At 42.5% G+C, this 19,432-nt stretch overlaps 1 protein-coding gene and 1 pseudogene across 2 annotated transcripts; both read left to right on the top strand.

Moving 5' to 3' along the window:
• The first annotated feature begins 226 nt into the window (after positions 1-226).
• On the top strand, positions 227-5,505 carry LOC109870158 (interferon-induced protein with tetratricopeptide repeats 5). 2 transcript variants are annotated; one of them, XM_020460532.2, is made up of 2 exons: positions 227-519; positions 3,674-5,505. In XM_020460532.2, exons 1-2 carry the CDS (start codon positions 515-517, stop codon positions 5,112-5,114), a joined length of 1,446 nt encoding a protein of 481 aa, XP_020316121.1. In that variant the 5' UTR covers positions 227-514; the 3' UTR covers positions 5,115-5,505. The 2 variants fall into 2 exon arrangements, with proteins under 2 accessions (XP_020316121.1, XP_020316122.1); XM_020460533.2 differs by lacking the exon at positions 227-519 and adding an exon at positions 2,797-2,891.
• Positions 5,506-8,839: 3,334 nt separating this feature from the next.
• On the top strand, positions 8,840-9,977 carry LOC109869980 (interferon-induced protein with tetratricopeptide repeats 1-like; annotated as a pseudogene).
• The last annotated feature ends 9,455 nt before the right edge of the window (positions 9,978-19,432 follow it).

Below are 19,432 nucleotides of genomic sequence, written 5' to 3'. Positions count from 1 at the left end.
ATTGTAAAGCATTGTTCAGAAACAATGAGTGAATGGTGCGTCACTAGAGTTGAAAAAACAATTTGAATATATACTCGCTGGAAAATTATATTTCTACAAGCATCTCCTCTCTACCCCTTATATGACCTTCTCCTTTCCCCCTTTATATAGTACACAGCGCCAGTACATGGTCAAACATTGCAGCACAGGAATTCTCTTCGTGCAGGTTTGAATAAGGGTGTTGATGGCACTGCTTTTCTATTCACGGTTTGAAAACTTGTGTCACGTGATGATCGCAGGTCAGTAGACTATATAGTAGTCTTTGTTAGGCTACAGTGCAAAATGTTAATAAATGACCTGTTGTCACTTGTCAGAATGGAAACCTTGGCAATACAGCTAAGCATCAGTTTCGGTTTCCTGTCTTTTGCGAATTGCAGAAGGCCTATATATAGCCAGGGAGTGAGTACGTGTTGGCTGTGTAGCCTATTCCGCGTTCCCTGGACATTACAAAAAACAACTCGCTGTATTCAACAAGATGAGGTAAGAATTTTACTATTAGACAGGATCTATTGGTGCGATATAAATAAATATGACATTTTTATTGTATTTCATCAATGAATTAAAGGCATACTTTGGCATCACCTCTGATATTTCTCTTTGAAATCATGATTTATTTAGCGTATACTACCATTTGTGCAATTTCGTATTGCTAATAACACCTATAATTTGTATAATCGATTTGACATAACACAGTAATAATCCGTGTGGTGTGCTGTATGCTTCTTCAGTTCAATTCACATTTTATTTATCCAGAGGGACAATTATTTCTGGAAATTAAAGGTGACAGTTGACAGGTGGACTACACATGAAAAATGATTAATATAATTACCACAACATATAGGAAAAAAACATTAAGAAGAAAATAGGACATTTGTGTAATTGTGTGAAAGGATAGAGAGGAGGCAGTGGAGGAGGCAGTTCACCATGAAAATACGCATTGTTCAAACACAACGAGTGATTGTAGAGTCATTAGTGTTGAAAAAACCATTTTAATATTTACACGCTGGAAAAATATATTTCGACAAGCATCTCCTCTCTCTCTACCCCTTATATGACCTTCTCCTTTCCCCCTTTATATAGTACACAGCGCCAGTACATGGTCAATCATTGCAGCACAGGAATTCTCTTCGTGGAGGCATTCTTACTGAATAAATTGTTGATAGCACCTCTTTTCTATTCACGGTTTAGAAACTTTTGTAACATGATGATCGCAGGTCAGTAAGCTATATACCACAAGCTTTTGTATGCTACAGTGCTAAAGGTTCATAAATGGCGTATAGCCGGAATGGAGACTGGCAATACAGCTACTCATCAGTTTCGCTTTCCTTTCCTTTGCAAGTTGCAGAAGGCCTATATATTGCCAGGGAGTGAGTACGTTTCGACTGTGTAGGCTACGTCCGCGTACTTTTTTTATTTATTTATTTTACCTTTATTTAACCAGGTAGGCAAGTTGAGAACAAGTTCTCATTTACAATTGCGACCTGGCCAAGATAAAGCAAAGCAGTTCGACAGATAAAACGACACAGAGTTACACATGGAGTAAAAACAAACATACAGTCAATAATGCAGTATAAACAAGTCTATATACAATGTGAGCAAATGAGGTGAGAAGGGAGGTAAAGGCAAAAAAGGCCAAGATGGCAAAGTAAATACAATATAGCAAGTAAAATACTGGAATGGTAGTTTTGCAATGGAAGAATGTGCAAAGTAGAAATAAAAAAATAATGGGGTGCAAAGGAGCAAAATAAATAAATAAATTAAAATTAAATACAGTTGGGAAAGAGGTAGTTGTTTGGGCTAAATTACAGGTGGGCTATGTACAGGTGCAGTAATCTGTGAGCTGCTCTGACAGTTGGTGCTTAAAGCTAGTGAGGGAGATAAGTGTTTCCAGTTTCAGAGATTTTTGTAGTTCGTTCCAGTCATTGGCAGCAGAGAACTGGAAGGAGAGGCGGCCAAAGAAAGAATTGGTTTTGGGGGTGACTAGAGAGATATACCTGCTGGAGCGTGTGCTACAGGTGGGAGATGCTATGGTGACCAGCGAGCTGAGATAAGGGGGGACTTTACCTAGCAGGGTCTTGTAGATGACATGGAGCCAGTGGGTTTGGCGACGAGTATGAAGCGAGGGCCAGCCAACGAGAGCGTACAGGTCGCAATGGTGGGTAGTATATGGGGCTTTGGTGATAAAACGGATTGCACTGTGATAGACTGCATCCCATTTGTTGAGTAGGGTATTGGAGGCTATTTTGTAAATGACATCGCCAAAGTCGAGGATTGGTAGGATGGTCAGTTTTACAAGGGTATGTTTGGCAGCATGAGTGAAGGATGCTTTGTTGCGAAATAGGAAGCCAATTCTAGATTTAACTTTGGATTGGAGATGTTTGATATGGGTCTGGAAGGAGAGTTTACAATCTAACCAGACACCTAAGTATTTGTAGTTGTCCACGTATTCTAAGTCAGAGCCGTCCAGAGTAGTGATGTTGGACAGGCGGGTAGGTGCAGGCAGCGATCGGTTGAAGAGCATGCATTTAGTTTTACTTGCATTCAAGAGCAATTGGAGGCCACGGAAGGAGAGTTGTATGGCATTGAAGCTTGCCTGGAGGGTTGTTAACACAGTGTCCAGAGAAGGGCCGGAAGTATACAGAATGGTGTCGTCTGCGTAGAGGTGGATCAGGGACTCACCAGCAGCAAGAGCGACCTCATTGATGTATACAGAGAAGAGAGTCGGTCCAAGAATTGAACCCTGTGGCACCCCCATAGAGACTGCCAGAGGTCCGGACAGCAGACCCTCCGATTTGACACACTGACGGTTGTTGCAATACAAAAAAATAACTCGCTGTATTCAACAAGATGAGGTACGAATTTCACTGCGAAAATTAGACAGGATCTCATGTTGCGATATAAATATGTTGTATTGAAACTTCAGAGAGTAGGTCTCGAACCCTCGACCTTCTAGCCCGAAGTCGAGCGCGCTATCGACTGTACCGCAAAAGCATGCTCAAGCAGCAGGGGCAATTTCCGAATTTATAAACCCAGGCTCGTTACAATATGTAACATTTTTATTGTATTTCATCAATGAGTTGAAGGCACACTTTGGCATCACCTGTGATATTTGTCTTTGAATTCATGGTTTATTTAGCGTATACTACCATTAGTGTCATTTCGTATTGTTAATAATAACTATGATTTGTATCATCGACTTGACATAACACAGTAATAATCCGTGTGGTGTGCTGCTTCAGTTCAATTCACATTTTATTTATCCAGAGGGACAATTATTTCTGGAAATTAATATAATATAATCATATAATTACCACAACATATAGGAAAAAAACCATTAAGAAGAAAATAGGTCGTACTGTATACTCACACAAAGCAACTTCGATAGTGCTAGTGCAATATTAATGTTTGAGCAGTAAAGGGAGCTAGGCATTCGTGTGAGTCTGTGAAAGGATAGAATAGGCAGATAGTGTAGGTCAGGTCTCAAGGGAGAGGGTGTTGATCAACCTGACGACCTTGGGTGCAATTGTGATTATGTGACCCTCAGCTTTATGGTCCGACACCTTGGGAGGCAGAAGTGACAACAACCGTTAAAATGCTGTGTGTTAATTATGGTATTTTTGCCTTTTTCTCACAGTGCCTCGGTCAAAGCAGATATGGAAGTCAAGCTGAAAGCACTTGAGTGTCACTTCACATGGGGCATAAGGAAGGCTAACATTAAGGACCTGGACAGCATCCCTGAAAAACTCCTGGATCGCATCATGAAGTTCTGCCCTTCAAAATACCATGTCACGTATTTCAACTTACTAGCGTTCCTGAGCCACCTGGAGGAAAATAATGTTAGTGCTCTTGAGTATCTCCACAAGGCTGAGAGTGCATTGAAGGACAGACAGGATGATACAGAGTTACTGGTGACCTATGCTAACTATGCATGGGTTCACTATCACTCAGGGAACATGGATGATGTGGATGCCTACCTTGAGAAGCTGGAAAACATCAATAAGGGTATTCCAAGGGCCTCAAAGATTCAAGGCAGCTTACCTTCAGTACATGGTGAGAAAGGTTGGAGCCTTATCAGGCTTGGGGCATTCTTTTATAAAAGGGTAAAAGAGAGCTTTCAGAAAGCTCTACAGGGGGAGCCAAACAATGCTTCTTTCAATGTGGGCTATGCCATGGTCCTGTACAGGTTGGAGGGCATGGTTAGGGATAACAAAGTGAGGTCAGAGGAAAGTGAAGCTACCACTCAGCTAAGGAAAGCCTTGTCATTGGAGCCCGATAACTCGGAGGTTATGGTCCTCCTAGCCCTGAAGCTTCAGAACAAAAATAAACAAGAGTCCATGAAACTCATCACAGAAGCCCTCAGACTGTTTCCTGATGTGCCTCACGTCATGCGTTACGTAGGAAAGTTTTTCAGATACGAGGGCTCCGTCAATGAGTCCCTACACATTTTGGGGAAAGCTCTGGAGCTGTCTCCAAACTCCCACTTCCTCCATCACCAAATTGGCCTGTGTCACAAACAACAGCTCAGTCAGATGTTCGAGCAGAAGAGGAAAGGGGGACGAGTCAATGGGGGCCAGATAAAAGCAAAGGTGGAGGTCTGCATCCGTCACTTCTCCAGAGCCGTGGAGCTGAAGCCCTCCAACATTCACGCCAGGGTGAACCTGGCTGAGGCCTACGGGAAAAACTACCAGCTGGAAGAGGCGTTGAAGATCTTCATCAGCCTGGTGAAAGATGAATCCCTCAATGACTCTGACAAGCAGCACTGCTACACCAGCTTCGGCCTGTTTCTGTTCCACAAGAAGAAAGATGAGGGCAGGGCTGCGACACAATTCAAAAATGCCTACCAGATTCAGATTGAGAGTTGGGACAGGAAGGAGGCTGGGAAGAAGCTTAAGCAGATAGCAGAGAGGTGCCAGACTAACAAGAGGAGAGTTGGCGAGGCCTCTGAGATTTTGGCGTTCCTCGCCACTGTAGACAAAGAGGAGAGAAAGGCTGAAGAGCCAAGGGGAGTCAATGTGGACTCTCCAGACACAGATGACCTTACAGATGCCCTAGGCAAAGGAATGAAACTCAAATGATATATTTTATTGTAACACAACGCATGGCTTACATAAGAATACTGCTACGTGCATTTGAATGGTTTTAATCGGGGAGTAACATTTACTTCAAGTTGCATGTATGCTTCTTATGTTTGATTTTGTGTAAAAAAAATTGCAAAGAAAATTTGAGTAAGATTCTATTACTTTTGTAAGATTTTGGATGTCTTTGGATGTGTCCCCTATAGTGTAGATGATTAGATATCTTCATTGACTGTTAAACTGTTGCTTAAACTGGCAGTAACATTCTGAAGAGGTAATAAAACACAGTACCAAAGTCTTGATTATCTTTTGTTCTTGTTAAATTGCTATGTTTTTTTCTACTTAGTTCCTAAAGCCAACATTGCTTAATAAAGGGGAACCACGTCAGATATACACGTTTCCTGTTGTTCCCTCTAAGAATCTCCATGCTTGCACTTTGATTGAAGTTTGGAGGGACTCACTCGAAGTTTGACAGACAGTGAGTCTACCTACCACTTACATTACAGGGAACAATAAGAAATAAATTCCATAACAAAATTAAAAGTCATTTTATTTCAGATATTTAAGGTCCAATACAGCTGGTATTTTTTTCTTCTCAATATCAAATAATTTCTCGGTAACATTTAAGTCCCTTACTGTGATTGTTTTCAATTAAAATGGTCAAAAATAAACAAAAATTGCTTCATAGCAAAGAGCAATTTCTCAAGAAAGAATTTTCATAGGACTGTCTTGGAGTGGTTTGAGTGGGGAGGGGAAACTGAAAATGATCTGTTATTGGCAGAGAGGTTTAGAACTTTCTTATTGGTCTATTAACTAATTTACTGCATGGTGATGTCACCAGAGAAGGCCAAAACACCCACCAAATTTCAGGCAGTCTTTCCAAACAGCTCTTACACTAATTTTCACAATTTCACAGTACTATTCCAACCTCATAGTTTGGAAATATATATAAATCACAGGAAAATCATGTTTCTACTGCACTGGGCATCAATTGTAGTGAGTAGGCTTCATTTAAGGGGTTAGGCTATGGCTCTGGTGACAGTAAAATTGCAAACTGTTGTGCTGCCATTCAGGTTGCACAGTAGTTAGGAAGAGATTTTCAATGTACCGATTCCATGGTTTATGAACATACACAAAACAACACCGGATTCAATTTATATTTGTATGGCCTCCCGAGTGGCACAGCGGTCTAAGGCTCTACATTGCAGTGCTTGAGGTGTCACTACAGACCCGGGTTTGATCCCAGGCTGTGTCACAACCAGCTGCGACCAGGAGTTCCATAGGGTGGTGCACAATTGGCACAGCGTTGTCTGGGTTACAGGAGGGTTTAGCCAGGGGTTCCTTACTTGGCTCATTGTGCTCTTGTGGCGGGCTAGGTGCCTGCAGGCTGACTTCAGTTGAACAGTGTTTCCTCTGACACGCTGGCTTCTGGGTTAAGCGGGTGGGTGTCAAGAAGCTTGTTTTGGTGGGTAATGTTTCGGAGGACGCATGGCTCGACCGTTGCCTCTCCTGAGTCTGTTGCAGTGATGAGACACGATTGAAAGAGGGGGTAAAATACAAATAAATAAACACTTTTTTAGATACAATTCTTGCTCCCAATATAATTGTATATATATATGGGGGATACAACCATCTCTGCAGAATTTGCCACGAAGAGAGAATCATTAGATTACTTGTTTTGGTACAGCCCATATGTAGCTTGTTTTTGGTCAACATTACAACATTTACCAGGATCTAACTCTGCAAATAGCACTGCTGGGTGATTTGAAAAGTCATAGTCAATCAATCAATAATATAATAATCCTTTTAGCAAAACATTTGATCTTTAATTCACAATCTGTAGAAACTATAAGAATATAAAGGTACAGGTCTTTTGGGAAACATCACAGCACAGTTGAAAAATATATGACTAATAGAAATCGAAACTGGATGGTGTTCAGAGATAGATGGGAGGGGTTGAGCGGAGCTGAAGGGTGGGACTGGATGGTGTTCAGAGATAGACGGGAGGGGTTGAGCGGAGCTGAAGGGTGGGACTGGATGGTGTTCAGAGATAGATGGGAGGGGTTGAGCGGAGCTGAAGGGTGGGACTGGATGGTGTTCAGAGATAGATGGGAGGGGTTGAGCGGAGCTGAAGGGTGGGACTGGATGGTGTTCAGAGATAGATGGGAGGGGTTGAGCGGAGCTGAAGGGTGGGACTGGATGGTGTTCAGAGATAGATGGGAGGGGTTGAGCGGAGCTGAAGGGTGGGACTGGATGGTGTTCAGAGATAGACGGGAGGGGTTGAGCGGAGCTGAAGGGTGGGACTGGATGGTGTTCAGAGATAGATGGGAGGGGTTGAGCGGAGCTGAAGGGTGGGACTAAATATAACAAAAATAATAATCTGAAAATAAAATGTTCCGAAAAAATTTAAGCATAGAGTAGTAGCCTACGGAAGAGTATTACTGTGAAAAATACAAATTAAAACGTGCTGATGGATGGAAGTACTCTGATACACTTTTTTGCGCAGATAGTAAAATGTAAAATACTTTTACAATAAAGTCAAGATTTCGAGAATAAAGTAGAATTTTCATTTTATAAAGTCACATTTAAATGCCGTGAATAAAGTAGCAATATTACGAGAATAAAGTGGTTATATTTCGAGCGTGAAGTCGACATTTTGAGAATAAAGTCGAGAATAAAGAGAATAAAGATTTGGTTATTAATGATTACTGCATCCCTGGCTCCTAGTTGCTTGGCACGCCACAGTTAAAAAGCCTGAGTTAGATGACTGGTGAAACTATACTTTAGAATTTGCTTTAGTAACAACGAAATCCTTGCTCTTGTAGCACATGCTAGCCATATTATTATAAGTCTAAGGACCTGTAAGAGGTTGTGCCACAAATTGGGTATTTTCAGGAGGAACCACACCGACTTGGAAGAGGTATTTCATCCAAGTCCGTGTGGTTACATACGCAGGTAGAGACTGGTCGGTTGTGTGTGTGTTTGTGGGCGCTAAAAAGTAGGGGCAAAACAAACAAATGGCCATCGATCTAATGATCTAATACACTCGTTCAAACAGGCAGACTCGCAGACGCACGCACGCACACATACACACACACGCGTTCCCCCCTGGTAATTTCAGACTATAGGCATGAACTCTTCTAACGGCTATGGTGCATTATGAGCGCAAACAAAATACTTTTTTTGGCACTGTCACTGAATGCATCGCTTCGTCCGGGTTAGGGAGGGTTTGACCGGTAGGGATATCCTTGTCTCATCGCGCACTAGCGACTCCTGTGGCGGGCCGGGCTCAGTGCATGCTAACCAGGTCGCCAGGTGCACGGTGTTTCCTGGTGCGGCTGGCTTCCGCGTTGGATGCGCGCTGTGTTAAGAAGCAGTGCGGCTTGGTTGGGTTGTGTTTCGGGGGACGCATGGCTTTCGACCTTCGTCTCTCCCGAGCCCGTACGGGAGTTGTAGCGATGAGGCAAGATAGTAACTACTAACAATTGGATACCATGAAATTGGGGAGAAAAAGGGGGGTAAAATTCAACAACAACAAAAAAGTACATTCTTAAACCATGTACCTCTAGGGTGCCTTTGTTTAAAACGTTAATCAAAAACAACCACCGACTTTCCTCATTGCTGCATATGCCAATTGAATCTCAACATGGAAACAGTCAGTGGTTGTAGATTTATTTTGATGAAGATTTATAGATTATAGATTATAGATTTCAGCAAATAAAGGCATGCAAAAACAGAGGATAAACATAGGTACAAGGTAAAGGGTTTAAGAATTTACATTTTGAAGCATAGACTGCATAGCGAGCAACTCAGAGGAGTCAGAAGTTCTTTTTTTTTACTCTAAGGAGGGGTTGCAGGGTCATTCAGCTTTCTTGCCAACATCAAATACCTGAAGGGTTACCCAGAGGAGGCCGTGGCTAATTTGGCTAAAGGCTGAGGAGCTCAGAAGAGAGCACTATGGGGAGAACTGTGAGAAACATATGTGGAGACCTCACCTGGTTATGTGTGGGTGATTACATCAAGTGCCAGAGCTACTTAGAGAACTGAAGATCAAGGAGAAGTTTCTGGTTCCACATCTGTCTTGTACCCTGAGGTCTATCGGGGAGAAAGGCTGGACCTACCTCAAGTTCTCCTATAACAGCTATGACAAAGCTGTAGCGTGCTTCAAGAAAGCTCTGGAACTGGAGCCTGAGGAGAGTGAGTGAAATGCAGGCTATGCAGAACAAGAGCGCTCTTAATTTTGACTCGCCAGCTATCAAACAGCTGAGACGCGCTCTAAATATCAACCCACAAGACGCAGTCCTGATGGTCCTACTGAGCCTGAAACTGTCTGTCTATCAAATATTTGGGGAGACAGAGGAGCTAGTGGAGAAAGCTCTGGAGATGTCCCAAGACTGCATGCATGTGACACGATATGTGGGGAAGTTTCTCCGACCAACAGGAGCACGTTTGCAAGTCCATTGATCTGTTGAATGGAGCACTAAAGCGTACAAGCCAGTCTGCCATAATATATCATCGATTGGCTTTCTGCTACAAGAGGAAAAATATTGTTCTATGCTAGGAAGCTTCCATGGAAAGGGTGCTGAGATCCAGCAGCTACTCCGTAAGTGCATTTATCATCTGAAGATGTCTACTTTACTGATGTCCTCCTTCACCTATGCCACGGCTAAGCTGGCACTGCACTACGGCGAGGATAAAGACACCGCCAAGGCAGAGGAACTGTTCAAGAAAGTCTTCGACAGGACTGACATTCTGCAAGTGGTCAACCTGCACACCGGCCAGTTCCACCAGTATCACAACAAATGTGAACCTCTGGCCATCAAGCACGACAAAGGTTTTGGAGCTGCAGAAGGACACTGCTGAAGAGAAGAGATGTATCCAGAAACGGATGATGATCGCAGAGAATCCTTTCTCCAAAGACGCCACAGATGAAAAGGCCTGTGGTATCCTGGGGGTTGTGTATAAAATAACAGGGGGAGAAACAGCAGGCCAGAGAATGACAAATACCTCTCTGTGCACCGTGAACTCCGTCTCTCACTGCAGTAATAATATACCAGGGTAAAACAGTCATTTACAAAGTGATCTAGTAATAAATCCCCGCAAGGTTGCAGGCATCAACTTTATTAGACATAGTTTAAATTCTCCCTGAGCGGAGAATGATGTGTTTTTATAATAGCTGAAAAATATATATTTTAGCCAATGTATTTATTGAAAAGGAAAAGGCGCAACACTTGCACACCATAACAAAATATTTGTTTTATTAAGCAAGGTTCAAAAATAAAAGTTTCGGCCTTCAATGGTTTTCATCCGAATAATCACACAAAAGGAATGAACAACATCATATACAGTGGTGGAAAAAGTACTAAATTCTCATACTTGAGTAAAAGTAAATATACCTTAATAGAAAATGACTCAAGAAAAAGTGAAAGACACCCAGTAAAATACTACTTGAGTAAAAATCTAAAAGTATTAGCTTTTAAATTAAGCTAGGGGGCACTATTTTCATTTTTGGAAAAATAACGTGCCCAAAGTAAACGGCCTATTTCTCAGGACCAGATGATAGAATATGCATATAACTGACGGCTTAGGATAGAAAACACTCTAAAGTTTCCAAAACTGTAAAAATATTATCTGTGAGTATAACAGAACTGATATTGCAGGCGAAAGCCTAAGAAAAATCCAATCAGGAAGTGACTCATGTTTTGAAACCGTTGTGTTCTTATGCACCCCTATTGGCCATTGAAAGAAATATCAACCAGATTCCTTTTTCTACGTATTCCCTAAGGTGTCTACAGCATTTTGACGTAGATTCACGCCTTTATGTTGAAGAATGAGCGTAAACGACTACATTGCGTAAGTGGCCAGCTGAGGGCTCTCAGAGTGATTCTTGCGTAAAAGACAGAGGTAGTCATTTTTCCTCTCGCTCCAACTGAAAAGCCAATTGTCCTGGTTGATATATTATCAAATAAATATTTGGAAAACACCTTGAGGATTGATTATAAAAAACGTTTGTCATGTTTCTGTCGATATTATGGATATCAATTGGATTTTTTTTGGTGTTGTCGTGACTGCTTTTTCCGGTGGATTTCTCAACATACTGTGACCAACAAACGGAGGTATTATGGGTATAAAAATAATCTTTATGGAACAAAAGGAACATTTGCTGTCTAACTGGGAGTCTCGTGAGTGAAAACATCTGAAGCTCATCAAAGGTAAACAATTAATTTGATTGCTTTTCTGATTTTCGTGACCAAGCTTCCTGCTGCTAGCTGGACATAATGCTATGCTAGGCTATCGATAAACTTACACAAACGCTTGTCTTGCTTTGGCTGTAAAGCATAATTTCTAAATCTGAGATGACAGGGTGATTAACAAAAGGCTAAACTGTGTTTCACTATATTTCACTGATTTCATGAATATGAATATTTTCTAGTAATATTTTTTGACCGTTGTGCTATGCTAATTAGTGTAGTTGATGACAATTCTCCCGGATCCGGGATGGGTAGTTCCAAGAGGTTTTAAGTATCAAAAGTAAATGTAGTTGCTAAAATTTACTTAAGTATCAAAAGTGAAAGTATAAATAATAAAAACATCCATTTATATTAAGGAATCCAGACGGCACAATTATCTAGTTTTTTTTTAAATTTACGGATAGCCAGGGTCACAATCCAGCACTCAGACATAATTTACAAAGAAAGCATTTGTGTTTAGTGAGTCCGCCAGATCAGAGGCAGTAGGGATGACCAGGGACGTTCTCTTGATAAGTGTGAAAATTTGACCATTTTCTGTCCTGCTAAACATTCCAAATGTAACAAGTACTTTTGGGTGTCAGGTAAAATGTATTGAGTATAAAGTACATAATTTTATTTAGGAAAGTAGTAAAGTAAAAGTAGTCAAAAATATTAATAGTAAAGTACAGATACCCCAAAAAACGACTAAGGATTATGTTAAAGTATTTTTTACTGAAGTACTTTACACCACTGACAGGAGAAAACTCTTCAGCTGGAGGTGCCAATGAAAGAGTATGTGGTAGACTATACATGTTGGTCCTCAGGGTGAGGGGTACTGTGGACTGTCTCCACCTAGTGGTAAAATACAGAAATGGAACCAGTAAAACAATTGGGAAGACAGTATATATATATATATTTTTTTACCTTTATTTAACCAGGTAGGCAAGTTGAGAACAAGTTCTCATTTACAATTGCGACCTGGCCAAGATAAAGCAAAGCAGTTCGACAGATACAACGACACAGAGTTACACATGGAGTAAAACAAACATACAGTCAATAATACAGTATAAACAAGTCTATATACAATGTGAGCAAATGAGGTGAGAAGGGAGGTAAAGGCAAAAAAGGCCATGATGGCAAAGTAAATACAATATAGCAAGTAAAACACTGGAATGGTAGTTTTGCAATGGAAGAATGTGCAAAGTAGAAATAAAAATAATGGGGTGCAAAGGAGCAAAATAAATAAATAAATAAAAATTAAATACAGTTGGGAAAGAGGTAGTTGTTTGGGCTAAATTATAGGTGGGATATGTACAGGTGCAGTAATCTGTGAGCTGCTCTGACAGTTGGTGCTTAAAGCTAGTGAGGGAGATAAGTGTTTCCAGTTTCAGAGATTTTCGTAGTTCGTTCCAGTCATTGGCAGCAGAGAACTGGAAGGAGAGGCGGCCAAAGAAAGAATTGGTTTTGGGGGTGACTAGAGAGATATACCTGCTGGAGCGTGTGCTACAGGTGGGAGATGCTATGGTGACCAGCGAGCTGAGATAAGGGGGGACTTTACCTAGCAGGGTCTTGTAGATGACATGGAGCCAGTGGGTTTGGCGACGAGTATGAAGCGAGGGCCAGCCAACGAGAGCGTACAGGTCGCAATGGTGGGTAGTATATGGGGCTTTGGTGATAAAACGGATTGCACTGTGATAGACTGCATCCAATTTGTTGAGTAGGGTATTGGAGGCTATTTTGTAAATGACATCGCCAAAGTCGAGGATTGGTAGGATGGTCAGTTTTACAAGGGTATGTTTGACAGCATGAGTGAAGGATGCTTTGTTGCGAAATAGGAAGCCAATTCTAGATTTAACTTTGGATTGGAGATGTTTGATATGGGTCTGGAAGGAGAGTTTACAGTCTAACCAGACACCTAAGTATTTGTAGTTGTCCACGTATTCTAAGTCAGAGCCGTCCAGAGTAGTGATGTTGGACAGGCGGGTAGGTGCAGGTAGCGATCGGTTGAAGAGCATGCATTTAGTTTTACTTGTATTTAAGAGCAATTGGAGGCCACGGAAGGAGAGTTGTATGGCATTGAAGCTTGCCTGGAGGGTTGTTAACACAGTGTCCAAATAAGGGCCGGAAGTATACAGAATGGTGTCGTCTGCATAGAGGTGGATCAGGGACTCACCAGCAGCAAGAGCGACCTCATTGATGTATACAGAGAAGAGAGTCGGTCCAAGAATTGAACCCTGTGGCACCCCCATAGAGACTGCCAGAGGTCCGGACAGCAGACCCTCCGATTTGACACACTGAACTCTATCAGAGAAGTAGTTGGTGAACCAGGCGAGGCAATCATTTGAGAAACCAAGGCTGTCGAGTCTGCCGATGAGGATGTGGTGATTGACAGAGTCGAAAGCCTTGGCCAGATCAATGAATACGGCTGCACAGTAATGTTTCTTATCGATGGCGGTTAAGATATCGTTTAGGACCTTGAGCGTGGCTGAGGTGCACCCATGACCAGCTCTGAAACCAGATTGCATAGCAGAGAAGGTATGGTGAGATTCGAAATGGTCCGTAATCTGTTTGTTGACTTGGCTTTTGAAGACCTTAGAAAGGCACGGTAGGATAGATATAGGTCTGTAGCAGTTTGGGTCAAGAGTGTCCTGCAGGATTTATAATTGATGTTAAAACCATTACTATAGAATAGGTAATAGGTTAGGTATTTGAAAAAAAACAAGGCTAAGCAAAACTATGGATATCAAAGGGCCCCTTCTCTTTGTTAGGCCAGTGACAACCAAAGGCCAACTTGTTAATATTTTAGCAGTTACAACTTTTTTTTATTTAGTCATATAGCAGACTCTCTTATCCAGAGCGATTTACAGTTAGTGTATCCATCCTAAGATAGCAAAGTGGGACAACCACATATCACAGGCATAGAAAGTACATTTTTACTCAATGTAGCTATCAGTAGAGTCAGAGCTAGAAGCGTGCAATTTAAAGTGCTGGTTAAGTGTTTTTTGGGGGGTGGATTATTTAAGATACTGAAGAGGTAGGGTTTCAGATGTTTTCAGAATATCGGCGGGACTCTGCTGTCCTATCGTTAGAGGGAAGCTAGTTCCACCGTTGGGGTGCCTGGACATAGAATATCTTGGACTGGGCTGAGCGGGAGCCGCCTACGGGAGGGTCATGAGACCTGAGGTGGCAGTGCTTGGGTTGGGGTGTAGGGTTTGAACATAGCCTAAAGGTAGGGAGCGGCAGTTTCTCTTGCTGTTCTGTAGGTAAGTGCCATGGTCTTGTAGTGGATGTGAGCTTCAACTGGAAGCCAGTGTAGTGTGCGGAGGAGCAGGGTCACATGAGAGAACTTGGGAAGGTTGAAAATCAGGAAGGCTGATGTGTTCTGGAGAAGTTGCAGGAGTTTGATGGCACAAGCTGGGAGCCCAGCCAACAGCGAGATGCAGTAGTCCAGACTGGAGATGACAAGTGCCTGGATTAGGACCTGTGCCGCTTCCTGTGTGAGGTAGGTTTGTACTCTAAGTACACTACCAGTCAAAAAACCTACTCATTCAAGGGTTTTTCTTTATTTGAACTTATTTCTACTTTGTAGAATAATAGTGAAGACATCAAAACTATGAAATAACACATGGAATCATGTAGTAAGCCAAATATATTTTTAAGATTCTTGAAATAGCCACCTTTTGCCTTGATGACAGCTTTGCACACACTTGGTGTTCTCTCAACCAGCTTCACCTGGAATGCCTTTCCAACAGTCTTGAAGGAGTTCCCACATATTCTGAGCACACTGGCTGCTTTTCGTTCACTCTGCGGTACAACTCTTCCCAAACCATGTCAATTTGGTTGAGGTCGAGGGATTGTGGAGGCCAGGTCATCTGATACAGCACTCCATCACTCTCCTTCTTGGTAAAATAGCCCTTACACAGCCTGGAGGTAGCCTATGCCGCACTGACATTGCTCATCCATATATTTATATATTCTTATTCCATTCCTTACTTAGATTTGTGTGTGTTAGGTATTTGTTGTGGAATTGTTAGATATTACATGTTAGATATTGCTGCACTGTCGGAACTGGAAGCACAAGCATTTCGCTACGCTCACATTAACATCTGCTAACCATGTGTATGTGACCAATACAATTTGATTTGAGTTGTTGGGTCATTGTCTTGTTGAAAAACAAATGACAGTCCCACTAAGCCCAAACCAGATGGGATGGCATATCGCTGCAAAATGCTGTGGTAGACATGCTGGTTAAGTGTGCCTTGAATTCTAAATAAATCACAGACAGTGTCACCAGCAAAGCACCCCCACACCATAACACCTCCTCCTCCATGCTTTACGATGGGAAATATACATGCTGAAATCATCTGTTCCCCCACACCGCATCTCACAAAGACACGGCGGTTGGAACCAAAAATCTCAAATTTGGACTCCAGACCAAAGGACAAATTTCCACCGGGCTAACGTCCATTGCTCATGTTTCTTGGCCCAAGCAAGTCTCTTCTTCTTATTGGTGTCCTTTAGTAGTGGTTTATTTGCAGCAATTTGACCATGAAGGCCTGATTCACATGGTCTCCTCTGAACAGGGAAAGGGGGGACACCTAGACAGTTGTACAACTGAATGCCTTCAACTGAAATGTGTAATCCGCAGTTAACCCAACCCCTCTGAATCAGAGGTGCAGGGGGCTGCCTTAATCGAGGCATAGATATCATCCTGACCAACTTGCCCTCCAAATAGACCTCTGCTGTTTTCAATCAGGATCTCAGCAATCACTGTCTCCTTGCCTGCATTCGCTATGGGTTTCGCAGTCAAACGACCACCCCTCATCACTGTCAAACGCTCCCTAAAACACTTCAGCGAGCAGGCCTTTCTAATTGACCTGAACCGGGTTTCCTGGAAGGATATTGACCTCAGTAGGTCCTGTCAGTAGAGGATGTCTGGTCGTTCTTTAAAAGTAATTTCCATCACTATCTTAAATTAGCATTCCCCTTTAAAATGTACAACTAAGAAAAGATATAGCCCTTGGTTCACTCCAGACCTGACTGCCCTCAACCAGCACAAAAACATCCTGTGGCGGACTGCACTAGCATCGAATAGTCCCCGCGATATGCAACTTTTCAGGGAAGTTAGGAACCAATACACGCAGTCAGGAATGCAAAGGCTAGCTTTTTCGAACAGAAATTTGCATCCTGTAGCTATTACTCCAAAAAGTTTTGGGACTCTGTAAAGTCCTTGGAGAATAAGAGCACCTCCTCCCAGCTGCCCGCTGCACTGAGGCTTGGTAACACTGTCACCACCGATAAATCCACGATAATCGAGAATTTCAATAAGCATTTCTCTATGGCTGGCCATGCTTTCCTCCTGGCTACCCCATCCCCAGCCAACAGCTGCACACCCCCCGCAGCTAATTGCCCAAGCATCCCCAGCTTCTCCTTCACCCAAATCCAGATAGCAGATGTTCTGAAAGAGCTGCAAAACCTGGACCCGTACAAATTGGCTGGGATAGACAATCAGGACCCTCTCTTTCTAAAATTATCCACCGCCATTGTTGCAACCCCTATCACCAGTCTGTTCAACCTCTCTTTCGTATCATCCGAGATCCCCAAAGAGTGGAAAGCTTCCGTGGTCATCCCCCTCTTCAAAGGGGTTTACTCTCTAGACCCAAACTCTTACAGACCTATATTCATCCTGCCCTGCCTTTCTAAAGTCTTCGAAAGCCAAGTTAATAAACAGATCACAGATAATTTCGAATCCCACCATACTTTCTCCGCTGTGCAATCCGGTTCCTGAGCTGGTCACGGGTGACCCTCAGCCAAGCTCAAGGTACTAAACGATATCATAACCACCATCGATAAGAGACAGTACTGTGCAGCCGTCTTCATCTACCTGGCCAAGGCTTTCGACTCTGTCAATCACCGCATTCTTATCAGCAGACTCAACAGCCTTGGTTTCTCAAATGACTGCCTCGCCTGGTTAACCAACTACTTCTCAGATAGAGTTCAATGTGTCAAATCGGAGGGCCTGTTGTCCAGTCCTCTGGCAGTCTCTATGGGGTTACCACAGGGTTCAATTCTCGGGCCGACTCTTTTCTCTGTATATATCAACGATGTCGCTCTTGCTGCGGGTGATTCCCTGATCCACCTCTACGCAGACGACACCATTCTGTATACATCTGGCCCTTCTTTGGATACTGTGTTTACAAACCTCCAAACAAGCTTCAATGCCATACAACACTCCTTCTGTGGCCTCCAACTTCTCTTAAACGCTAGTAAAACTAAATGGATGCTATTCAACCGCTGCCCCCGCCAGCCCGACCAACATCACTACTCTGGACGGTTCTGACTTAGAATATGTGGACAACTACAAATACCTAGGTGTCTGGCTAGACTGTAAACTCTCCTTCCAGACTCATATTAAACATCTCCAATCCAAAATTTAAATCTAGAACTGGCTTCCTAAAGCATCCTTCACTCATGCTGCCAAACTTACCCTCGTAAAACTGACCATCCTACTGATCCTCGACTTCGGCGATGTCATTTACAAAATAGCCTCCAACACTCTACTCAGCAAACTGGATGCAGTATACCACACTGCCATCCGTTTTGTCACCAAAACCCCATATACCACCCACCACTGCGACCTGTATGCTCTCGTTGGCTGTCCCTCGCTACATATTCATCACCAGACCCACTGGCTCCAGGCCATCTATGTCTTTGCTAGGTAAAGCTCCGCCTTATCTCAGCTCACTGGTCACGATAACAACACCCACCCATAGCACGCGCTCCAGCCGGTATATCTCACTGGTCATCCCCAAAGCCAACACCTCTTTGGCCACCTTTCCTTCCAGTTCTCTGCTGCCACTGACTGGACCAAATTGCAAAAATCACTGAGGTTGGAGACTTATATTTCCCTCACTAACTTTAAACATCAGCTATCTGAACAGCTAACCGATCGCTGCAGCTGTACATAGCCCATCTGTAAATAGCCCATCATCCCCATATTGTTTTTATTTACTTTTCTGCTCTTTGCACCTCAGTATTTCTACTTGCAAATCATCTGCACATCTATCACTCCAGTGTTCATTTGCTAAATTGTAATTACTTTGCTACTATGGCCTATTTATTGCCTTATCTCCTCATGCCATTTGCACACACTGTATATAGACTTATTATTATTTAACTTTTTTTTATTTATCTTGTGTTATTGACTGTACGCTTTTTTATCCCATGTGTAACTCTGTTTGTGTTGCACTGCTATGCTTTATTTTGGCCAGGTTGCAGTTGTAAATGAGAACTTGTTCTCAACTGGCCTACTGGCCTAAGGTGAAATAGAAAAATAAAGAAATGTGTTCTTTCATAGTTTTGATGCCTTCACTATTATTCTACAATGTAGAAAATAGTAAAAATAAAGAAAAACCCTTGAATGAGAAGGTGTTCTAAAACTTTTGCCTGGTAGTGTATGTTGTCGAGCATGAACCTGCAGGAGCGGGTCACTGCTTTGATGTTTGCAGAGAATGATAGGGTGTTGTCCGCGGTCACGCCAAGGTTCTTTGCACTCTGGGAGGTCGACACTATGGAGTTGGTAACCGTGATGGATAGGTCTTTGCGCGGGCAGGCCTTCCCCTGGAGGAAGAGCGGTTCTGTCTTGTTGAGGGTGAGCTTGAGGAGGTGGGCCGACATCCAAGTTGAGATATCTGCCAGGCATGCGGAGATGCGTGTCGCCACCTGAGTGTCAGAAGGGGGGGGAGGAGAAAAGTAGTTGAGTGTCATCCGCATAGCAATGATAGGAGAGGCCATGTGAGGATATAACCTTGCTTAAATAAAACAAAGCATTTTTAACCGTGAGTGAGCCTTTTCAATTATGATGTTTTTATTTTATTTCACCTTGTCTCACATTAGTTGTGCAGATGTATTTATGAAGATCTTGCACTTATGATGGTTATGAAAACTGTATTTTTCTGTGTGGAAATATGGTTTGTGTCATTTGAAGATATAGTTGTGAAATGTATATTATTGTATTCTATATGTGCTTTTAGGATTATAGGCTTTTACTGCACTTTTATTTACACTTACAATACACAAATGGCTATA

The sequence above is a fragment of the Oncorhynchus kisutch genome, linkage group LG25 (genome assembly GCF_002021735.2).
Source record: "Oncorhynchus kisutch isolate 150728-3 linkage group LG25, Okis_V2, whole genome shotgun sequence".
In the NCBI taxonomy this organism is placed as follows: Eukaryota; Metazoa; Chordata; class Actinopteri; order Salmoniformes; family Salmonidae; genus Oncorhynchus; species Oncorhynchus kisutch.
Note: the sequence above shows the minus strand (reverse complement) of the source record. Positions and strands in the feature narration are given on the sequence as shown.